Source organism: Acanthochromis polyacanthus, chromosome 21, assembly GCF_021347895.1.
Source record: "Acanthochromis polyacanthus isolate Apoly-LR-REF ecotype Palm Island chromosome 21, KAUST_Apoly_ChrSc, whole genome shotgun sequence".
Lineage (NCBI taxonomy): Eukaryota > Metazoa > Chordata > Actinopteri > Pomacentridae > Acanthochromis > Acanthochromis polyacanthus.
In genome coordinates, this window is record NC_067133.1 from 7,036,539 (window position 1) to 7,053,607 (window position 17,069).

At 41.8% G+C, this 17,069-nt stretch overlaps 2 protein-coding genes across 2 annotated transcripts; both read right to left on the minus strand.

Annotated features, from left to right (window-relative positions):
• Window positions 1-3,763: 3,763 nt before the first annotated feature.
• Window positions 3,764-10,638, minus strand: psmd3 (proteasome 26S subunit, non-ATPase 3). The gene is made up of 12 exons (XM_022215111.2): window positions 10,317-10,638; window positions 9,350-9,540; window positions 8,020-8,160; window positions 7,456-7,592; window positions 6,989-7,179; window positions 6,811-6,914; window positions 6,521-6,635; window positions 5,809-5,928; window positions 5,611-5,714; window positions 5,375-5,530; window positions 4,408-4,458; window positions 3,764-4,009 (listed from the first exon to the last, which is right to left on the minus strand). Exons 1-12 carry the CDS (start codon window positions 10,483-10,485, stop codon window positions 3,932-3,934), a joined length of 1,557 nt encoding a protein of 518 aa, XP_022070803.1. The 5' UTR covers window positions 10,486-10,638; the 3' UTR covers window positions 3,764-3,931.
• Window positions 10,639-11,287: 649 nt separating this feature from the next.
• On the minus strand, window positions 11,288-16,859 carry LOC110965908 (leucine-rich repeat-containing protein 3B-like). Its single transcript, XM_022215104.2, has 7 exons — window positions 16,455-16,859; window positions 16,268-16,345; window positions 14,571-14,860; window positions 14,375-14,500; window positions 14,140-14,304; window positions 13,992-14,070; window positions 11,288-13,815 (listed from the first exon to the last, which is right to left on the minus strand). Exons 3-7 carry the CDS (start codon window positions 14,805-14,807, stop codon window positions 13,598-13,600), a joined length of 825 nt encoding a protein of 274 aa, XP_022070796.2. The 5' UTR covers window positions 14,808-14,860; window positions 16,268-16,345; window positions 16,455-16,859; the 3' UTR covers window positions 11,288-13,597.
• Window positions 16,860-17,069: the final 210 nt, after the last annotated feature.

The following is a 17,069-nucleotide window of genomic DNA, read 5'->3' on the forward strand; positions in this document are numbered from 1 at the left end:
TAAAACAACAACAATTAGTGACAACAATAAAAATAATGATACCATCAAATCAACAACAAAGTAAAACAACAATTAAAAAACAACAAAATTTTAAAAAACAGAGTAGTATCTTATCCTCTCTTTCTATTCTGCCAATTGACTTTCCTTTTTGTTTTTTTTACACAGATTCGACGACTCAAAGCCAACGTTCACATAAGCGTCTAACTTACACATGCATTACCGTTAACAAGATGTGCACCCTTTCTTCATTAATCTTGCATGGTTATTTAGCATGCTTCATCATTACTAGTTCTGCTATTCTACATTTATGTACAATGTTTATCTTCAACATTTATTTATGTCACTTCAACTTTTATTTCTCTTATCTCAACATTTATCTCTCTTCTCTACTGTATCGGTGCAGCATTATTTCTCTTTCTTTTTAAAACTGTTCCTCTCTTTAACTCTAAAAACTTTTCTTTTTAACTCTTACCTCAACTTTTATTCTTCTCTATCTTCTCTGTACTACTCCAAACTTTTTCTTTCTACGCACAACGAACCCCAATTTAGACAGAACATTATTTCAAACCTCAACACATCCGAGACCGTACGATTCTTTGACAGCCCAGCGCACCAGCAAAAACACCACAGCTCCCACAAGCAAACCCAATAATATGAGAAAACACACTCACTCTCTGGGGCGTCTTTTTTGAAGCGGTGTGCAGATGTTGAAGAAAATGTCCGTTGACACTGAGTGGCTTAATAATATAATTTTATTATAAAGCAGACAGCATCTGATCAGGCACCATGGTCTGCCTGATGGAGACTTCAGAGCCAAGACGAATATCTCACAGAACAAAGAAGTCAGGCTGGTTTTTAGGTTTCGTGACGCTGGAGGTGACGTAGGAGGTGATGTAGGAGGGGACGCAGGCGGGGACGTAGGGTGGGACGTAGGATGGGACGTAGGAGGTGACGTAGGAGGTGACGTAGGAGGGGATGTAGGGTGGGACGTAGGGTGGGACATAGGATGGGACGTAGAAGGTGACGTAGGAGTTGACGTAGGAGGTGGCGTAGGAGGTGACGTAGGAGGGGATGTAGGATGGTACGTAAGATGGGATGTAAGATGGAACGTAGGAGGTGACGTAGGAGGTGGCGTAGGGTGGGACGTAGGAGGTGGCGTAGGGTGGGACGTCGGGTGGGACGTAAGATGGGACGTAGGATGGTACATAAGATGGGACGTAGCATGGGACGTAAGATGGGACGTAGGAGGTGACGTAGGAGGTGACGTAGGGTGGGACATAGGATGGGACGTAGGGTGAGACGTAGGATGGGACGTAGGATGGGACGTAGAAGGTGACGTAGGAGTTGACGTAGGAGGTGGCGTAGGAGGTGACGTAGGAGGGGATGTAGGATGGTACGTAAGATGGGATGTAAGATGGAACGTAGGAGGTGACGTAGGATGGGACGTAGGAGGTGGCGTAGGGTGGGACGTAGGAGGTGGCGTAGGGTGGGACGTAGGGTGGGACGTAAGATGGGACGTAGGATGGTACGTAAGATGGGACGTAGCATGGGACGTAAGATGGGACGTAGGAGGTGACGTAGGAGGTGACGTAGGAGGTGACGTAGGGTGGGACATAGGATGGGACGTAGGGTGAGACGTAGGATGGGACGTAGGAGGTGGCGTAGGAGGTGACGTAGGGTGGGACATAGGATGGGACGTAGGGTGAGACGTAGAATGGGACGTAGGAGGTGGCGTAGGAGGTGACGTAGGATGGTACGTAAGATGGGACGTAAGATGGAACGTAGGAGGTGGCGTAGGGTGGGACGTAGGGTAGGACGTAAGATGGGACGTAAGATGGTACGTAAGATGGGACGTAGGATGGGACGTAAGATGGGACTTAGCATGGGACGTAGGTCATTATATCTGGTTTCTATTAGAAGTCAAAGTAAAAAACAGGAAACTTCCTCCAATCAAGCGCCTAGGCTCTGTGGGTCCCAAAGACCCTCTATAAAAACACTGCATTGGATTCCTCAGACTGAAAAACACATTCCACTGAAATGAGCTCCACATGTCTTCAGGTACCTTTGTGATAAACAACAAGTATCAGTTACTACAACACCAACAATAAAAACAACAAAATCAAAACAACAACAAGGTAAAACAACAATAAAGTTAAAACACTATCAACAATTAGAGGAACAACAACAATAAAATAATGACACATCTGACGTCACCAGCTGGAGTTTTTGCTGACTCACAGTTTTCCAGAGTTTCTTAAAGGATTAAATAAACATGGCGAAAGACAGGAAGAAAATAAGACACAACACACACACGCAGGGGCGGATCTACTGGGGGGGCACAGGGTGGCCACTGCTACCCCCAGAAGATGCCTTGCCACTCCAGTTCTGAACGGTCTAATTCAAAAATATGTGAAAGTCCAGAGAGGCCGAATAACAAGCGAAACTATGATGTCCGAATGCTTGTGAATGCACCATGAAGATGTAACAGTTTTATATAGTCTATACCAGGGGTGTCAATCATGCGGGACAAAACGGGCCCTCCAGAGGGTCCAATCCAGCCCTTTAAGTGTAAAAATTACAGAGATTTTAACCTTAAGTTGTAAATTTGTAAAACTATAAATTTAAAAGAATTTCTAGACCATGACAAGTTGTTTTGATCATAAAGTAAAATTCTAGGTTGCTCATTGTTCTTTTGCCCTTTTCTGTCTCATTTTTTGTAATCTTTTGTCTGTTTTTGTTGTTTTTTGTTTGACTTTTGTCATTCGTCTCATGTTTTTGTTGTTTTGTTTCTCGCTTTTATCGTTTTGCGTTTCCTTTTTTCTCGCTTGTCTTTTTTTGTCTTATCATTTTGTGTTTTGCCTTGTGCATTGTTTTCAGTATCATTTTGCGCTTGTCTTACTTGTGTCGTTTATTTTGTCGCTTTCTAACATTTTTTGTCAAATTTTTTGTCTTTCCTGTTTTGTTTGGTGTCGTTTCTCATTTTTCGCCATTTTCTCTATTTTGTCATTTTGTCTCATTTTTGTAACATTTTATCTTGTGTTTGTTGTTTTTTTAAAGTAAAATACTACATCATTCAGTTCCAGATACCTGTGACTAAAAGTTTTGTACTTTTGTCAACACTCTGTGATCTGGAAGCTGTAATGCGTAAATGATAAACTGAGGCATAATGTTGAAATTGAACTCATTTTCTTAACCAATTTGAGGTTGTTCATAATGTTTTGTAAAAAGATGGCTAATTGAATGTGAACAATATCAGAATGTGCTTTTGTGCTCTAAAACAAAGGAAACATTTGGAGTTGCGGTTATTTAAAGACTATTATGGTGTGATTTTACTGGTCCAGATCACTGGAGATCAGACTGGGCTGAACGAAAATGAGTTTGACACTCCTGTTTCAGACAGAACCTACTCAGTCGCCATGGTAATCATTCCTTCTCTTCGGCCCCTATGGGTGTCCCGCAAGGTTCAATTTGGGTCCAATTTTATTTTTGATTTATTAACTCCTCCTTGGTCTTTTAACCCAACACCACAACATAGCTTTTCATTTTATGCAGACGACACACAGATATACCTTCCACTGAGGCCTAGCTGCTGTTTTTGAGTCTCACCGACATGAACCATTGGACGGCTCAGAACCTTCCTCAATTAAACAAATCTGATGCATTACTTCTCAACCTTCCAAACCTACACAGTCTCACCGCCAAAAACCTCGGTCCATTATCCACCCACACAATGCTCGTTGCCAGAAAACCACAAACAAAGACGTGTAAACAAAAGCAGTTTATTAATGTGAGAGAAACAACAAACAGCAGCAGAGCCAGAGCTGTGACGCCACAGCAGGAAAACACAAAGCAGGAGAAGGGCATTGTGGGTAATAACTGATCTACTGACACACGGCCACTTCCTGTCTGCACAAGAAGTCAGAGCAGAGGCTCATGGGAAGCTGTCATCGTCGTCTTCGGCCATTTCTTTGGCGAACTCCAGATCCTGCTGCTCGCGTTCACGACGCTCCTGAACACAAACACAAAAATGAACCGCTGAAGAACCAGACAGTTTTGTTGGTCTTATTTGCATTTATGAAGAAGAAAAAGAACTAACAATAAAATGATTTTTTTCAGTGAAAAATGAGACAAATTGCTGAGTTCAGGAACTTAAAAACCAAACATCAAAGTCAGAAACGCCAGTCTGATTCTTCTTCTTCTGACACTTCAGCAAAACGAGGCTCTGCTGCCACCATGTGGTCAGTCGACAACATCACAATCACAACAGTTCAACTCCACAAGACTATGTGTGATAGTGTGTGTGTGTGTGTGTGTGTGTGTGTGTGTGTGTGTGTGTGTGTGTGTGTGTGTGTGTGTGTGTGTGTGTGTGTGTGTGTGTGTGTGTGTGTGTGTGTGTGTGTGTGTTACCTCTGCTGACTCCAGGTCCTTGTTATAAGCTTTAGGAGGAAACCTCATGGCCTGTAGAGGGAGACAGACGCTGGTTATCGGCAGCTGACAAACTTCAGGTCATTTGACCAGAAATAAAAAATTGATTGGAAGCTGCTGGATCAATACCTGCTGATCAGATCAGAACTAAACTCAAACCTGCTGGATGTTCTTTGACTTGTCATCAGTGTGGAACTTGGACGTTTACATCGTCAAAAGGCAGTGATATTTTTTAAAATTTACGATTTTTAAAAAGCGTCTGAATTTCTAAAGTTGATCGTATTTAAATATTATTGCCATTTTTAAAGGTTACGTGACATTTTAAACCTATTTTAATGAGCTTCAGTAGAAGCAGCTGGATTCTCTTGTCTCTTGATACTTTCGAAAAAAACATTTGTTTAGAAAAGTCCTCATGAACAGAGGCTATGGTCCACGACGCAGCGGCCTGGGTTCCATTCCCGTTCACGGTCCTTTACTGCAGGTCTTCCCTCCACTCTACTCCCTACTTTCCTGTCTGCCTCTTAACTGTATCTATCTAATAAAGCCAAAAGGCCAAAAAAAATTTCAAAAAACAAAGTCCTGACGTATTTGAATGGTTTTAAGTGGGATAGCTTTTAACTAAAACCCAATTTTCATTGTACGTCATCAAACTCTTGGCATCTTCAAATCTGTCAGAAGTTGTGACATTTTTAAAACTGAAACACACTTCAAAATGCTCAAATATTTTTTAAAACCTTGTTTGTAAAAAAGTTTTGATGTTTTTTAAGAGATTTTTTGTTGACATTTTGAAAGTTACTACTTCTTTTAAAAAAAGCCATATTTTTGAGGTAAAACTAGAATTTTATCTTCTAGTAGCTCAGTGCAGGTGAAACGTTGCTGCTGCTGAACATTAATGCAGACGTAAAGAACCTGGACGGTTCTGGTTCCTGCTGGACCTCTCCTGTGTTACCTTGACGGACATGTTGTGGATGTCGAGGCAGAAGGAGATTCTCTGGTGGAACGCCAGCTGAGGCTCTCTGGTCCCGTAGATGTCCATCGTCTCCTTTGATTGGACAAAGCCTTTCTCGTGGTTGATGCTGGCCTCGATGACGCCGTCACGGATCGCCTGCAGACACACAATTGTCACGTGACTCCCCCGCCACTCTTACGACAGTCTGAGCTACGACTGGAGCGTTTCCTGGTTACCTTGGCAACAATGAACTCTGCGTCCTCAGGACTGTCGAGCTGGAGTTTTTGAGCGATGTCGGCCAGAGAGATGCGAGAGTACGACAGGCTGATCATCCGCACACCTGGACATACAAAGCCAACGTGATTGGTCAGAAGCTCCGCCCACTCGCACAACTCACGTGATGTCAGAGGTGACGAGGCGTGCGATTGGCTCACCGGTCTTGATGACGTTGTGTCTCAGGCGGATGATGAGCGTGTACGTTCCGTCGGTCTGGAACTTCTCCCCGAACTGCTCCAACACCTGGTTGAACTTGGCCAAATTTCCTGTCCGGACCGCTGAGAACCCACAAACCTGTTAGAACCCGCTCAGCACCACACGCACGTCCACACAGGAAACGTTATCAAACTGGTCATCTCAAGTTTTCGACACTTCTAGAAGCTGTCTAAAAGTCATGACACGATTTAAAAGTCATGACAATTTTAAAAAGTTGTTGCAACTTTATTCAACGTCAGGACAAACATATAAAGTAGCAGCTCTCCTGAAACATCACCATTCTAAGGCAGGACATTTCAGAAAGGTCTTAAAGGTTTTTAAAAGCTCTGACAATTTGAGACACATTTGAAAGTTTTTGAAAAGTGAAAACATCAATTACTTTTGAAAATCACAAAAATTTTTCAAAAAGTGTTGTTTTTTTTTTCAAAGTACTCTCATCTGGAAAGTTACCTTTTTTTTTTTTTTAAAGTCACCATAATTGATTAGTCATGACTTTTCTAAAATGCTCCAATTGTTCTGAACCGTGCTGACACTTTCTGTAAAGTCCAGACTTGGTTTTAGAGTTCGCGTCAGAATCAGTTCCAGGATCAGTTTGGATGGAGTACTCAGAGCAGAAGTACTATCATGAACACATAGAAATACACAAATACTGACCCTGTGTGAGCAGGAAGTACGGCATCAGAGACCTTTTGAGTGACGGCTGTCGGAACTGAAGCCTGTCAGGAATCTCTCCCAACAACAGCTCGACCACGATCAGCAGCTTATGGACCTGAAAACACATCAACTGTTAGAACCACAGCAGCCAAAATACTCCACTGGAGTATTACTGCAGGACCACTGAGTACCAATGGAATACTACTGGAGTATCATTGGAGCACTACTGCAATACAACTGGAGTACCAGAGTACATAAGTGTGTCGTAGAGTACATCAGATTTTACTGACCGTCTGTTTGAAGCCCACTGCTGTGTGTTGAGGAGCTTTCCTCAGAGCGTTGGTCAGAGTCCTGCGAGCCTCAGAATACTCCAACTGGATCGCCTTGATCCGACCTGCAGGAGGTCACATGACACACAGGTGAGCGGTGGGAGGAGCTCCACCTGTGTGGGGCAGTTGTGAGTCTCACCTGTGTAGTAGAGGTAGCGGGCCCACTCGTTGTTGTTGGCGAGCTCGGGGAACACGGACTTGGAAACCAGCTTCTCGGCCTGATCGTACAGGTTGAAGTGCAGGTAGTTCCTGAGCAGCAGGTTGAGCAGCACGGCCTGACCGTCAGCATCGTGGCGCAGTGTCGCCGTCCGCAGCCGAGTGTGGAGGAAGCTGAGCGGCAAACAGAAAGAGTTTCAGTGCCGTGTATGTACGGAAAGTCCAGACGTTAGAATATAAAATATAAGAATATCAACAAATACATCAACGCTGGGTCACTTCTTAAAACCGTCTGACATTTTTAGAATGCTTTGATATTTCTGAAACGTCAGGGCAAGTTGGAAAAGTCGTGACAGTTTAAGTCGTGACATTAATGAAAAATGAAATGAAAGAATGTGATGACAACTGAGTGCTGATGCTTCTCTCAGGTGTGACCAGGTGAGCGTTTACCTGCGCATGGTGTCGAACTGGTTCAGGAACTCGTACACTCGAGCGTGATAATAGTAACATTTAGCCGCTACCAGGTCCAGAGCTCTGCGGTTCTTAGAACCGATCTTCTGCAGCAGGTCGTCCGACACTTTCTGAGCCTTAAGCACAACAAACAACGTCAACAACAAACAACATGATTAACAATAAAACATCAACAATAAACAACATAAACAATAAAAGACAATAATGTCAACAACAAATCAACAATAAACAAAGACGAATGTCAACAACAAACATGAACAAAAAACAACAAAGTCAACAACAACAAAAACAAATACCAACAACATACATCGACAAACAAAGACAAATGTCAACAAAAAAGTCAACAAACAACAATGATGCCAACAAGCAACATCAACAATAAATAAAAACAATAAACAAAAACAAATGTAAACAGCTACCAACAACAAATGACAACAAAAAATATCAACAACAAACAAATGTCACCAACGCCAACTAACAACATCATCAACAAACAACATAAACAAGGTAAATAGACAGGTAAGCCAACAGGTGAGCTCCTACCTCGGTGTATCTCTTCTGATTGGTCAGGTGAACCACCAGCAGCAGTTGGAGATAAGCTTCCACCTCCGGCAGCAGAGGAGACGCCGCTGCCTTCCCCGTCCTCGGACGAAACTGGACGTCTCCTTCCGCCATCTCCATTGGCTGAGACAGACAAAAGGACTGATTACTATTGATCAATACCATGATCTGATCAGGAATCTATATTTAAATCAACTACTGACAAAACTGATCAAATTTTAAACCTTCTGCATCCATCTCACATCTCATCAATAGATCAACTTACTGTCCGATTACTGGCTCAAAAAACATTCATCATGTCTTCTTATTGATGCAGTAGTTTTGAGTTCTTTTGTTCTGACATAAAGTGAACAGATGGATGTTGATTACCTTGACAGTTTCTCACTGACAGCATGTGACGTGTCAGCCGATAGATTTGTTCAAAAACCAAACCAAGCACAAGATACACACGATGATAATAAACCCATAGTCACATCACCATATATCCGGGGGATAACAGAACCCAGAACACAACATATGCACCGCAATAAAATCACACAGAAAACTATAACAACTACTAGTACACCCAAAAGACAATATCGAGCAGGAACAAAGTGCAACATCATTTACAAAATACCATGCAACTCTTGCAATAACACATACATCAGGGAGATGGGGAGAACATTTCACAAAAGGAAAAAAGAACATCAGAAGGAATGCGAAAAGGAAATAGCAACATGACTGACAAGATCTCAGAAAGAAAAAGTCAGCAGGAAAATCTCAAATCTGCAATATCAGACCACTGCGAAAGAAACCGTCAAATCATGGACCAGGATAGGGAACCATCGGAATGGAGGACAACAAACAAACGCTGGCTTAAGGAAGCTATGGAGATCAGGCGGCGTGCAAGGGAGGCTTCATGTTCTCCAACACCTGGGACACTCTACTCCAGAAGAAATAGGACGGCAGGGTGGCGGCATGCCTGGTGGGGCCGTCAGGTCCGTAGGGCTCACCACAACATGCCATTACGGTGTGGCTGGCGGCTCTACTGGGCATGCCGCTCATGCTGGCTGTTAAAATCTGCCAGCTTACACGTCACACTGTCAGTGAAACGCTTCTGAAGAAGGCAAGAGCTCTCACCAAAACTGTCAAGGGAAACATCTATCTATTCACTTTATGTCTGAACAAAAGAACTTAAAACTACTGTCTGATTATGGGCTGATCAACTGATTCTGTCCCAGATAAAATCCGAACGGACTTCAGGTCTGATTTTTTACCGTGAATCAGTGATAAGTATCTGCTGGGATGAAATGATCAATACACATGACCTCACCTCCTCCAGGAAGCCCAGCAGGAAGTCTCTGGTGGTGGCGTTGTTGGTGAAGAAGCCGCAGACGGCTTTGTGCAGGACATTGGCGTTGAGACGGCGGCTGGTGGACGGTAGCGCTCTGAGAGCTCTCAGGACGAAGCGAGGCTCCTTCCCAGAAACAGCCTTCTCAATCTGCTTCACGTGTTCCTTAATGTCTGCACAGGAACACATCATCACTGCTCAGGTACGCCTCAGGTGTACAGGTGAGCACAAACTGGTCCAATAAAGCTGGACCTGGTTCTGGTTCGAGTTGTGGCTCAAGTTCTAGATCTAGTTCTGGTTTGAGATCTGGTTCTAATTCTAGATCTAGGTCTAGTTGTGGCTCAAGTTCTAGCTCTGGTTCTAGATCTAATTCTTGTTCGAGTTGTGGTTCTAATTCTAGATCCAATTCTGGTTCTAGTTGTGGCTCAAGTTCTAGATCTAGTTCTGGTTCTAGCTCTACTTGTGGTTTAAGTTCTAGATCTGGTTCAAGTTCTACTTGGTGTTCTAGTTCTGGTCCAAGTTGTGGTTCTAGGTCTAGTTGGGGCTCAAGTTCTTGCTCTAGCTCTAGGTCTGGTTGTGGTTTACGTTCTAGATGTGGTTCTTGTTCTATATCCAGTTCTGGTTCTATAGCTACTTGTGGTTCTAGTTCTAGATGTAATTCTGGTTCTAGTTGGGGCTCAAAATCTAGATCAAATTTTGGTTCTGGAGCTGGGTCCAGTTCTACTTGTGGTTCTAGTTCTGGTTCGAGCTGTCACTCTAGCTCTAGCTCTGGTTCTGATTCTAGCCTGTTCGGTACCTCAGGGGGTTGACAACAACAGCTAGCCGTTAGCCTGTCATGCTAACAAGCTAACGCCGATGACTGTACGTTATTTTCGGTCACCGACAGCAGACCGGTTCCAGTACCGGAGTGTCTAGAGGGTTAAACTAACGTTATTTAAAGAGTTTTTACCGTCCAGCGTCAGGCTGTCCTGCTCCTTCGGCTGCTTTGCTGCAGAAGCCGCCTCCTCCTCCGGCATCTCCACGTCCTGCGGATCGGGCCCCGCATCCTTGGGCTCCTTCGGCTTTTCCTGCTTGGAGTCCCGGCCCTTGTCCCGCCGCTTGGCCGCTGTCTCCTTCATTCTGAGCGGGGACGAAGCGTGTCTGTGAGCGGTAGAAGCCTCGGTGGCTGGACAGGACAGTCGGTGTTTGTACGGCTGGAGTCTCTCCGCTAAACTGCGCTAAACCCGCAATGACTGGCAACTATTGGGACGCAGGGGATTGTGGGAAACAGGCGGCAGGCAAGAGCAGCCGATGGCAGAAACAGCAGGGCAGACTCACACAATCGAAGTCAGAGATCGATCGCTAAGTTAAAAACAACCAATGAAAATAGAACAAAACCCACACTACGTTCTGTTTAACAAAACTATTTGATGCAAACACCTTACGGGTCTGAGTATGACTCCATTTAAAATATTTATAGATTTATAGAATCTATATAAATGTGAGGAGAAGAAGCAAAACAGTTGTTTCACTTTGGAAAATGAATTTCTCTGAAGATGCATGCTTTTGTATGCACTGTGTATACATATGTATTTTACAATCCTCCAAATGACTTTAAAAAAATAGGACAAAGACACAATTTGCATGTTTTAAAAACAACAAAGAGAGAATAAACTTAATTCTCAGTGATTCTGATGTTAATTTTAAATACATTTTTACCAACACACAAGCTTCAGAACATCACTGATGATGTGTTTAGGTGCATCAACATGGCATGTTATGAGGACTGTAATAGAAGCAACATGAGCAAAAGGCATAAGAGTTGATTGGTGAAGTTGCTGAGCTCTGAGTGTTTCTGATGAAAGAACAAACTCTAAACTCTGCAAAACATAAAAACATAATGCAAAGCACATAAAAGTAAAAAATAGGATGAAAGCTTGCTCAGAGGAGATCCAGGGAATCTCTGCATGTCTTGGGCTGTCATTTTTATTTCATAGAGTCAAAATTTTAGCTTTAAATTAATTATTTCCCATAATAAAAAAGCTTAATAATTACATTATGTTGTGTAGATATTAACCCAACTAAAATGGACCGCAGATTAAAGGCAATAGGGCCAACAAGTGCTCAGCACCTCTGGGAACTCCTTCAAGACTGTTGGAAAACCATTTCAGGTTCTACCTCATGAAACTCATCGAGAGAATACCAAGAGCGTGCAAAGCAGAAATCAAAGCAAAGGATGGCTATTTAAAAGAATCTAAAATATAAAACATGTTTTAACTTATTCCCCTACTTTCTTGTTTACTACATAATTCCATATGTGTTCATAGTTTTGATGCCTTCAGTGAGAATCTACAATGTAAGCAGTCATGATAATAAAGAACAACCACTAAATGAGAAGGTGTGTCCAAACTTTTGACTGGTAGTGTACACGTTGAAGATTATTTTATTTAATAAACTAATCCTTTTTCCTTCCATTTCTGCATCTGAAGATGGCTTCTGTTAAAAATCTGTCTCCCCATTTTAAAACTTTTTCTGTCTAAAAGCTCAAAATGTTCAGTTTATTATCATATAAAACTCTAGGAGAAGCAGCAACTATTTTTAAATAATACATCAGTTATGAAAATGAATGAAAATTGATTTTCTACTGAACTTTGACTCGCCGTTTGAGGCGATATAGACAAACTAAATCCTGCTGATGAGGTTTTATTTCACACACGAAGCGAAGGTTTAGTTTACTCTCACAGGATCAATAATCAGACAGAAACACTGAATGACTGAGTAAATCTAATGTGTCAGGAAACCTGGAGAAGATCTGGGTTCCCAAAAAGGTTCCAACAGTCCTTGAACACACTGGCGATGTTATTCAAGAATTTCAAGGAGTCCTTGAGAAAGTCTGAGGGAGTTCCTGGTGTTCTTAAAAAGAAAATTTTTACATGGTTCTGTGGAGAATTCAGAGACATTTGGAGAACTGTCAGGGTCTTGAGAAGGTTCCAGATGTCCTTCAAATGATGTTGTGCGTTTGAAAATTTTTGAGAAGGAAATTAAATTCTTTGAGGTGTATCTGAAGGTCCTCAAGCAGGTTTCCAAAGATACAAAGTTCATCAGGCATGATCTAAAGGGTACAAAGGAGATTCCAGATATCACTGAGGAGCTCTAATAGGTTCTTCACTAGGGTTTTAGCATCCTCCATGTGTTTTTTTTTTGGGACACCAGAAGGTTTTTTCATTCCTTGAAGTAATTTAAGGACCTTGGAGTGAAGTGAGAGGGTTACAGGGTTTTCCTCAAGCTCTAGGTTACCTCTGGTTCCTGGTTCTAACAGTCTTTGAAAAATTCTCACAGGCCCTTGAGGAGTTCCTCTTGTGGTTCTGTAAGTCTCAAATTGGATACAAATCTTCTTGAGAAATTCTCAAAGTGTCATTGAAGAGGTTCCAAGAATCCCAAAGGAACATTTCAGAAGGTTAAGTTCTGTGAGTAGGTTCAACATGTTGCAAAGGACCTCTAATAGGTCTTGAGGAGGTTTCAGAAGTTGTCAAGGTCCTGAAGAGGATTCATAACTCCTTAGATTTAAAGGTTCCTAAATGTTGCAGATTTATTTTAGAAAGATCTATGGCCATATAAGTAGTTTTCAGGTCTACAAGGTGTTTGAGTTCTTCATGTGGTTCTATAAGAGTTGAATAGGTTTGAGATTTCCTTGACCGATATCTAAGGGTCATGGAGGAGGTTTCATGAGTCCCACTGGAACATAACAGCTACTTGAGGCAGTTTCAAAGGTCCATCATTTGGTTCTATGAATGCTGAATGGGGTTTAGAAGACTGCAGAAGAACTTTGGGCCTTGAAGTGGACCCGATCATTCTTTAGAAGGCTGTAGGTTTGTTTCAGAAAGACCTAGTGTCCCCGAGGAGATTCTAGGAATTGTTGATAAAGTTGTAGAGAAGCTCTATTGTATATTGAGGATGTTTCAGGTGTCACTGTAGAGATCCCAGTCTTTGAGCTTCTCCAGTCAGTCCTTGGTGAGTCTTCCATGTGGTTCTATGAGCTCTGGTTAGGATATAAAGCTCCTTGTGGAATTTCGAAAGGGTCTTCAGAACATTCTCGGAATTCTTTGGAACGTAAAGTGGAGCTGGTCATTTGTTAATAGGTTACCGGTTTCTACAGGTACTTAAGGGAGTTCCAGTCATGAAGGAGTTGTAGAGATGCTCTATTGTTCTTTGGAAAGATCCCAGGAGTCCTTGGGGAGTTCCTTATGCATTTCAATTACAGGCAGGATGCAGGATCTCCAGGAACTTGAGGTACTCCAGGTGTTGGTGAGCGACAGCCTCGTTCTCCCGGATGTAGTAGATCAGGTAGGAGATGAGCATGAAGAACCAGAGGAACATGGTGACCAGCGCCAGAAAGTCATGGGTTCTCCTCACAGAACGACACAGATCCCAGTCTTCCATTAGCAACAGCATCGGCAGACCAACAGCTCCTGTAACACACACACACACACACACACACACACACACACACACACACACACACACACACACACACACACACACACACACACACACACACAGACAGAGATACAGGGTGACAACATGGAACACAAACACATGACATCACAGTATGTCAGGTCATGTGATGTGATGGCTGGAAGCATACCGAGGTTTGGGAGGTCAGAGGTCTGACAGATGACTTCAGCCAGAGAGGCAGAGTCCAGATCCAACCGAGGCATCGACAGCTGGACAGAACAGAAAGCTGTTAACACTGACCGTGAACACATCTCTGCACCCGGACAGGTGGAGCTCACCTGCATTCTGCAGTCACAGTGCCACGGGTTCTGTGTGAGAGTCGCGATAACTTGCAGCCCATCAAACACTGCCGGATCCAACAATGACAGCTGATTGGACGACAGGTCCAGGAAGCGAAGAGAGGACGCCAAACCATTGAAACAACCGACTTCCAGGAAGGAGAGCTGAGAGAAGACAGAACACAGTGAGGGAACGAACCAGCATCACCCTACAGATGTGGACAGGTGTGTGTACCTGGTTGTGTGACAGGTCGAGTTCATTGAGCAAGAAGAGGTCAGAGAACGAATCAGCCGGGAGAGAACTGATCAAGTTCTTGTTAAGAAACAGACGAGTGGTGCGATTGGTCAGGCCGACAGGTACCTGAGGACACAAACACATCTAAGCAGGTGCAACTTTGCCAACTGTTTGAAGGCTGATCAGGTAAACTCACCTCCGTCAGTCTGAATCCATTGCAGCGCACCGTAAGAGTTCCGTCTGCCATCTTAGACCAGTGACAGACGTTGATGTTGGACAGCTTGTTGCTGCGGTGCCACAGGGCCACGGACCGCGGTGATGATGTCATCACCAGGCCAGGTAACAGAAGGATCAGAAGGAGGAGGAGGAGCCTCCACTGTGATGAAACATCCACCACAGAAGAAGAAGGCGGGCTCTCAGAGTGGGACATCATGTTCACCTGCTGGCAGCCATTTTCAAACCAATCATGAAGGAGGCGGAGCCTGTCTGCAGGAAAGCAGGTAAAAGGAGGAATCAGACCAGGTGATCAATATTCTGCTAGTCATAAAATAAAACAATTCACAGCAGAATTAATCAACAGTTACAATCAATAATAGAGATAATGGTTTAACCCTCCTGTTGTCCTCATTTACAGGTACCAAAAATACTGTTTTCTTGTCTGAAAAAATCCCAAAATTCAGCAAAAAAATCCCCAAATTTCTGAAAATTTGCAAAACCTTCAGGAAGAAAATTCCAATAATTCCTTCAACATTTCCCTTAAAAGTTTTATTTTAAAAAAATAAAAAAATAAAAAAATTTTGGCAAGAAAATTCTTGTAAATATTTTCAAAAAATGAGTAAAAGTCTCCAAAAAAATCTTATTTTAATTAAGAACATTCACATAAAAATCAACCAAAATCCGATGAACTTCGCTGGATTTTGGTTGATTTTTATGTGACTCTTCTGAAAGAAATATTTTCAACATTTTTTTTCCTACCAAAAAATGTTCAAAGATTTCCCAAAAATATTGAAAATGTGAACACCAGAAGTTTCACTATGAAAATACTCCCCCCCCCCCCCCCCATTTTCAAACTTTAAAACGGGGAAACTTTGACCCACAGGACGACACAAGTGTTAAAAAATTCTGGAACAGAAATGGTCAAACCTTAAACTAATTTAATAAAAGTCTCAGACCAATTTGTTATCAAACCTCACTGAGACAAATCAGGACCTGAACTGAGATTATTGACCTGAAATGGAACCAATCAGATCTATTGATGGATACATTTGTTAAGAACAGAACACTGAATCAACAATTAATCAAGTTGTGTCTATAATAAAATGTTGTTTATGCATAAATGTTAACCAAGTAATTCTGGTCACAAGAGTATGAACCATCATGTTTACGATCAACTACTGTCATTAAAACTAAATATTAGAACTAAATGTGATGAAATGAACCTAAAGCAGCAGCAGAGAACAGAAGAGAGATTATAGGAGGAGGATAAGACGAGGAAACAAAGGGATGACGACAAGAAGAATAATCACATTAATCCTCCTGCAAGGATTAAAAACAGATGAAAGGAAAGAAAGTTAAATCTGCTCACAGCTACATAACATGAAAGAAAAAGTCAACATTAAAACGCTCCACAATTTTGACGTCAGTTCATCTTCATCCTTGGTGTTCGTTGGAGTAACACAACTTTAAATAGTCACACTTTGTTTTTATTTATTTATTTATTTTTTAAATTCTTCGGTCAGTTGTTAACTTCAGACAGCGACTTTCTGCAGCCTAAAAACACAACAAAAACAACAAACAGACAAGAAAGAGCAACACAACAACAACAAACAACAACAATCACAACAACAGACACAAACAAACAAACAAATAAAGGAACAGATTATTCAGACTCACATGTTGTTGATCCTTTACAGAGAAGCAGCAGCAGAATGACAGAGGAAGGAGGAACAGATGAGAGAGTGACGCACTGTCCTGTGAATAAATAAATACATAAACAAACAACAGAGGAGTCAGTGTTTTGTCTGCAGGATTTCAGTGCTTTAGTTAAGAACAAATTAAATTTTAAATTACATTACGTTACATTTATTTAAAATAAAAAGGTCTGATCAGCTGTGATGTGGTTGATCTTCTCAGGTCATGTGATCAGAGCAGCGCCCACCGGTGGAAATGATGCCACATGACAACATAGAGGATAAAATCATTCAGTGTTTGTGTTAAAATCTTCAAAACAAATAAATAAATCTTAGAAATGACCATAAATGAAAATTAACAGAACATAATAAACCTAAAATGCAAAAACGTTAAGCATGATTATATATTACAATAAATTACTCCAATATTACAATCTTACTATAATATCAAAAATACTAAACATACTTAACAATATACAGAATAAATTATGCTAAAATTTTATTCTTAAAATAATGAAGACATTTTTTAAAATGCACAAAAAATATTTCAAATATATAATCAATATAGTGAAAGATCGTGTGTGCTTACAGCACTAAAACAATGCAAACTATTCTATATTTATCTCCTTCATTTCCTTTTGATTTTTTTTAAATGTGGGGGAAAAACAAACAAACAAACAAAAACCTTCAATGAACGTTTTCTGAAATAAGATTTTTCACCCTGAGCAGCGTTTGTAGGTATACAAACCTCCACCAATCAGAGAGCAGCAGCCTGACAGGTCAAA

What these genes read in the sequence shown, in the direction of transcription:
- psmd3 (XM_022215111.2), bottom strand. Translation starts at nt 10,485, where the DNA reads ATGAAGGAGACAGCGGCCAAGCGGCGGGACAAGGGCCGGGACTCCAAG. An exon ending in CCGCTACCTCTACTACACAG is followed by an intron (nt 6,915 to 6,988) that starts GTGAGACTCACA and finishes GACCTCCTGCAG; the next exon opens with GTCGGATCAAGGCGATCCAG. An exon ending in TCCACAACATGTCCGTCAAG is followed by an intron (nt 4,459 to 5,374) that starts GTAACACAGGAG and finishes CTCCCTCTACAG; the next exon opens with GCCATGAGGTTTCCTCCTAA.
- LOC110965908 (XM_022215104.2), bottom strand. Translation starts at nt 14,807, where the DNA reads ATGATGTCCCACTCTGAGAGCCCGCCTTCTTCTTCTGTGGTGGATGTT. An exon ending in ACTGTGACTGCAGAATGCAG is followed by an intron (nt 14,071 to 14,139) that starts GTGAGCTCCACC and finishes TGTTCTGTCCAG; the next exon opens with CTGTCGATGCCTCGGTTGGA. An exon ending in CTCTGACCTCCCAAACCTCG is followed by an intron (nt 13,816 to 13,991) that starts GTATGCTTCCAG and finishes TGTGTGTTACAG; the next exon opens with GAGCTGTTGGTCTGCCGATG.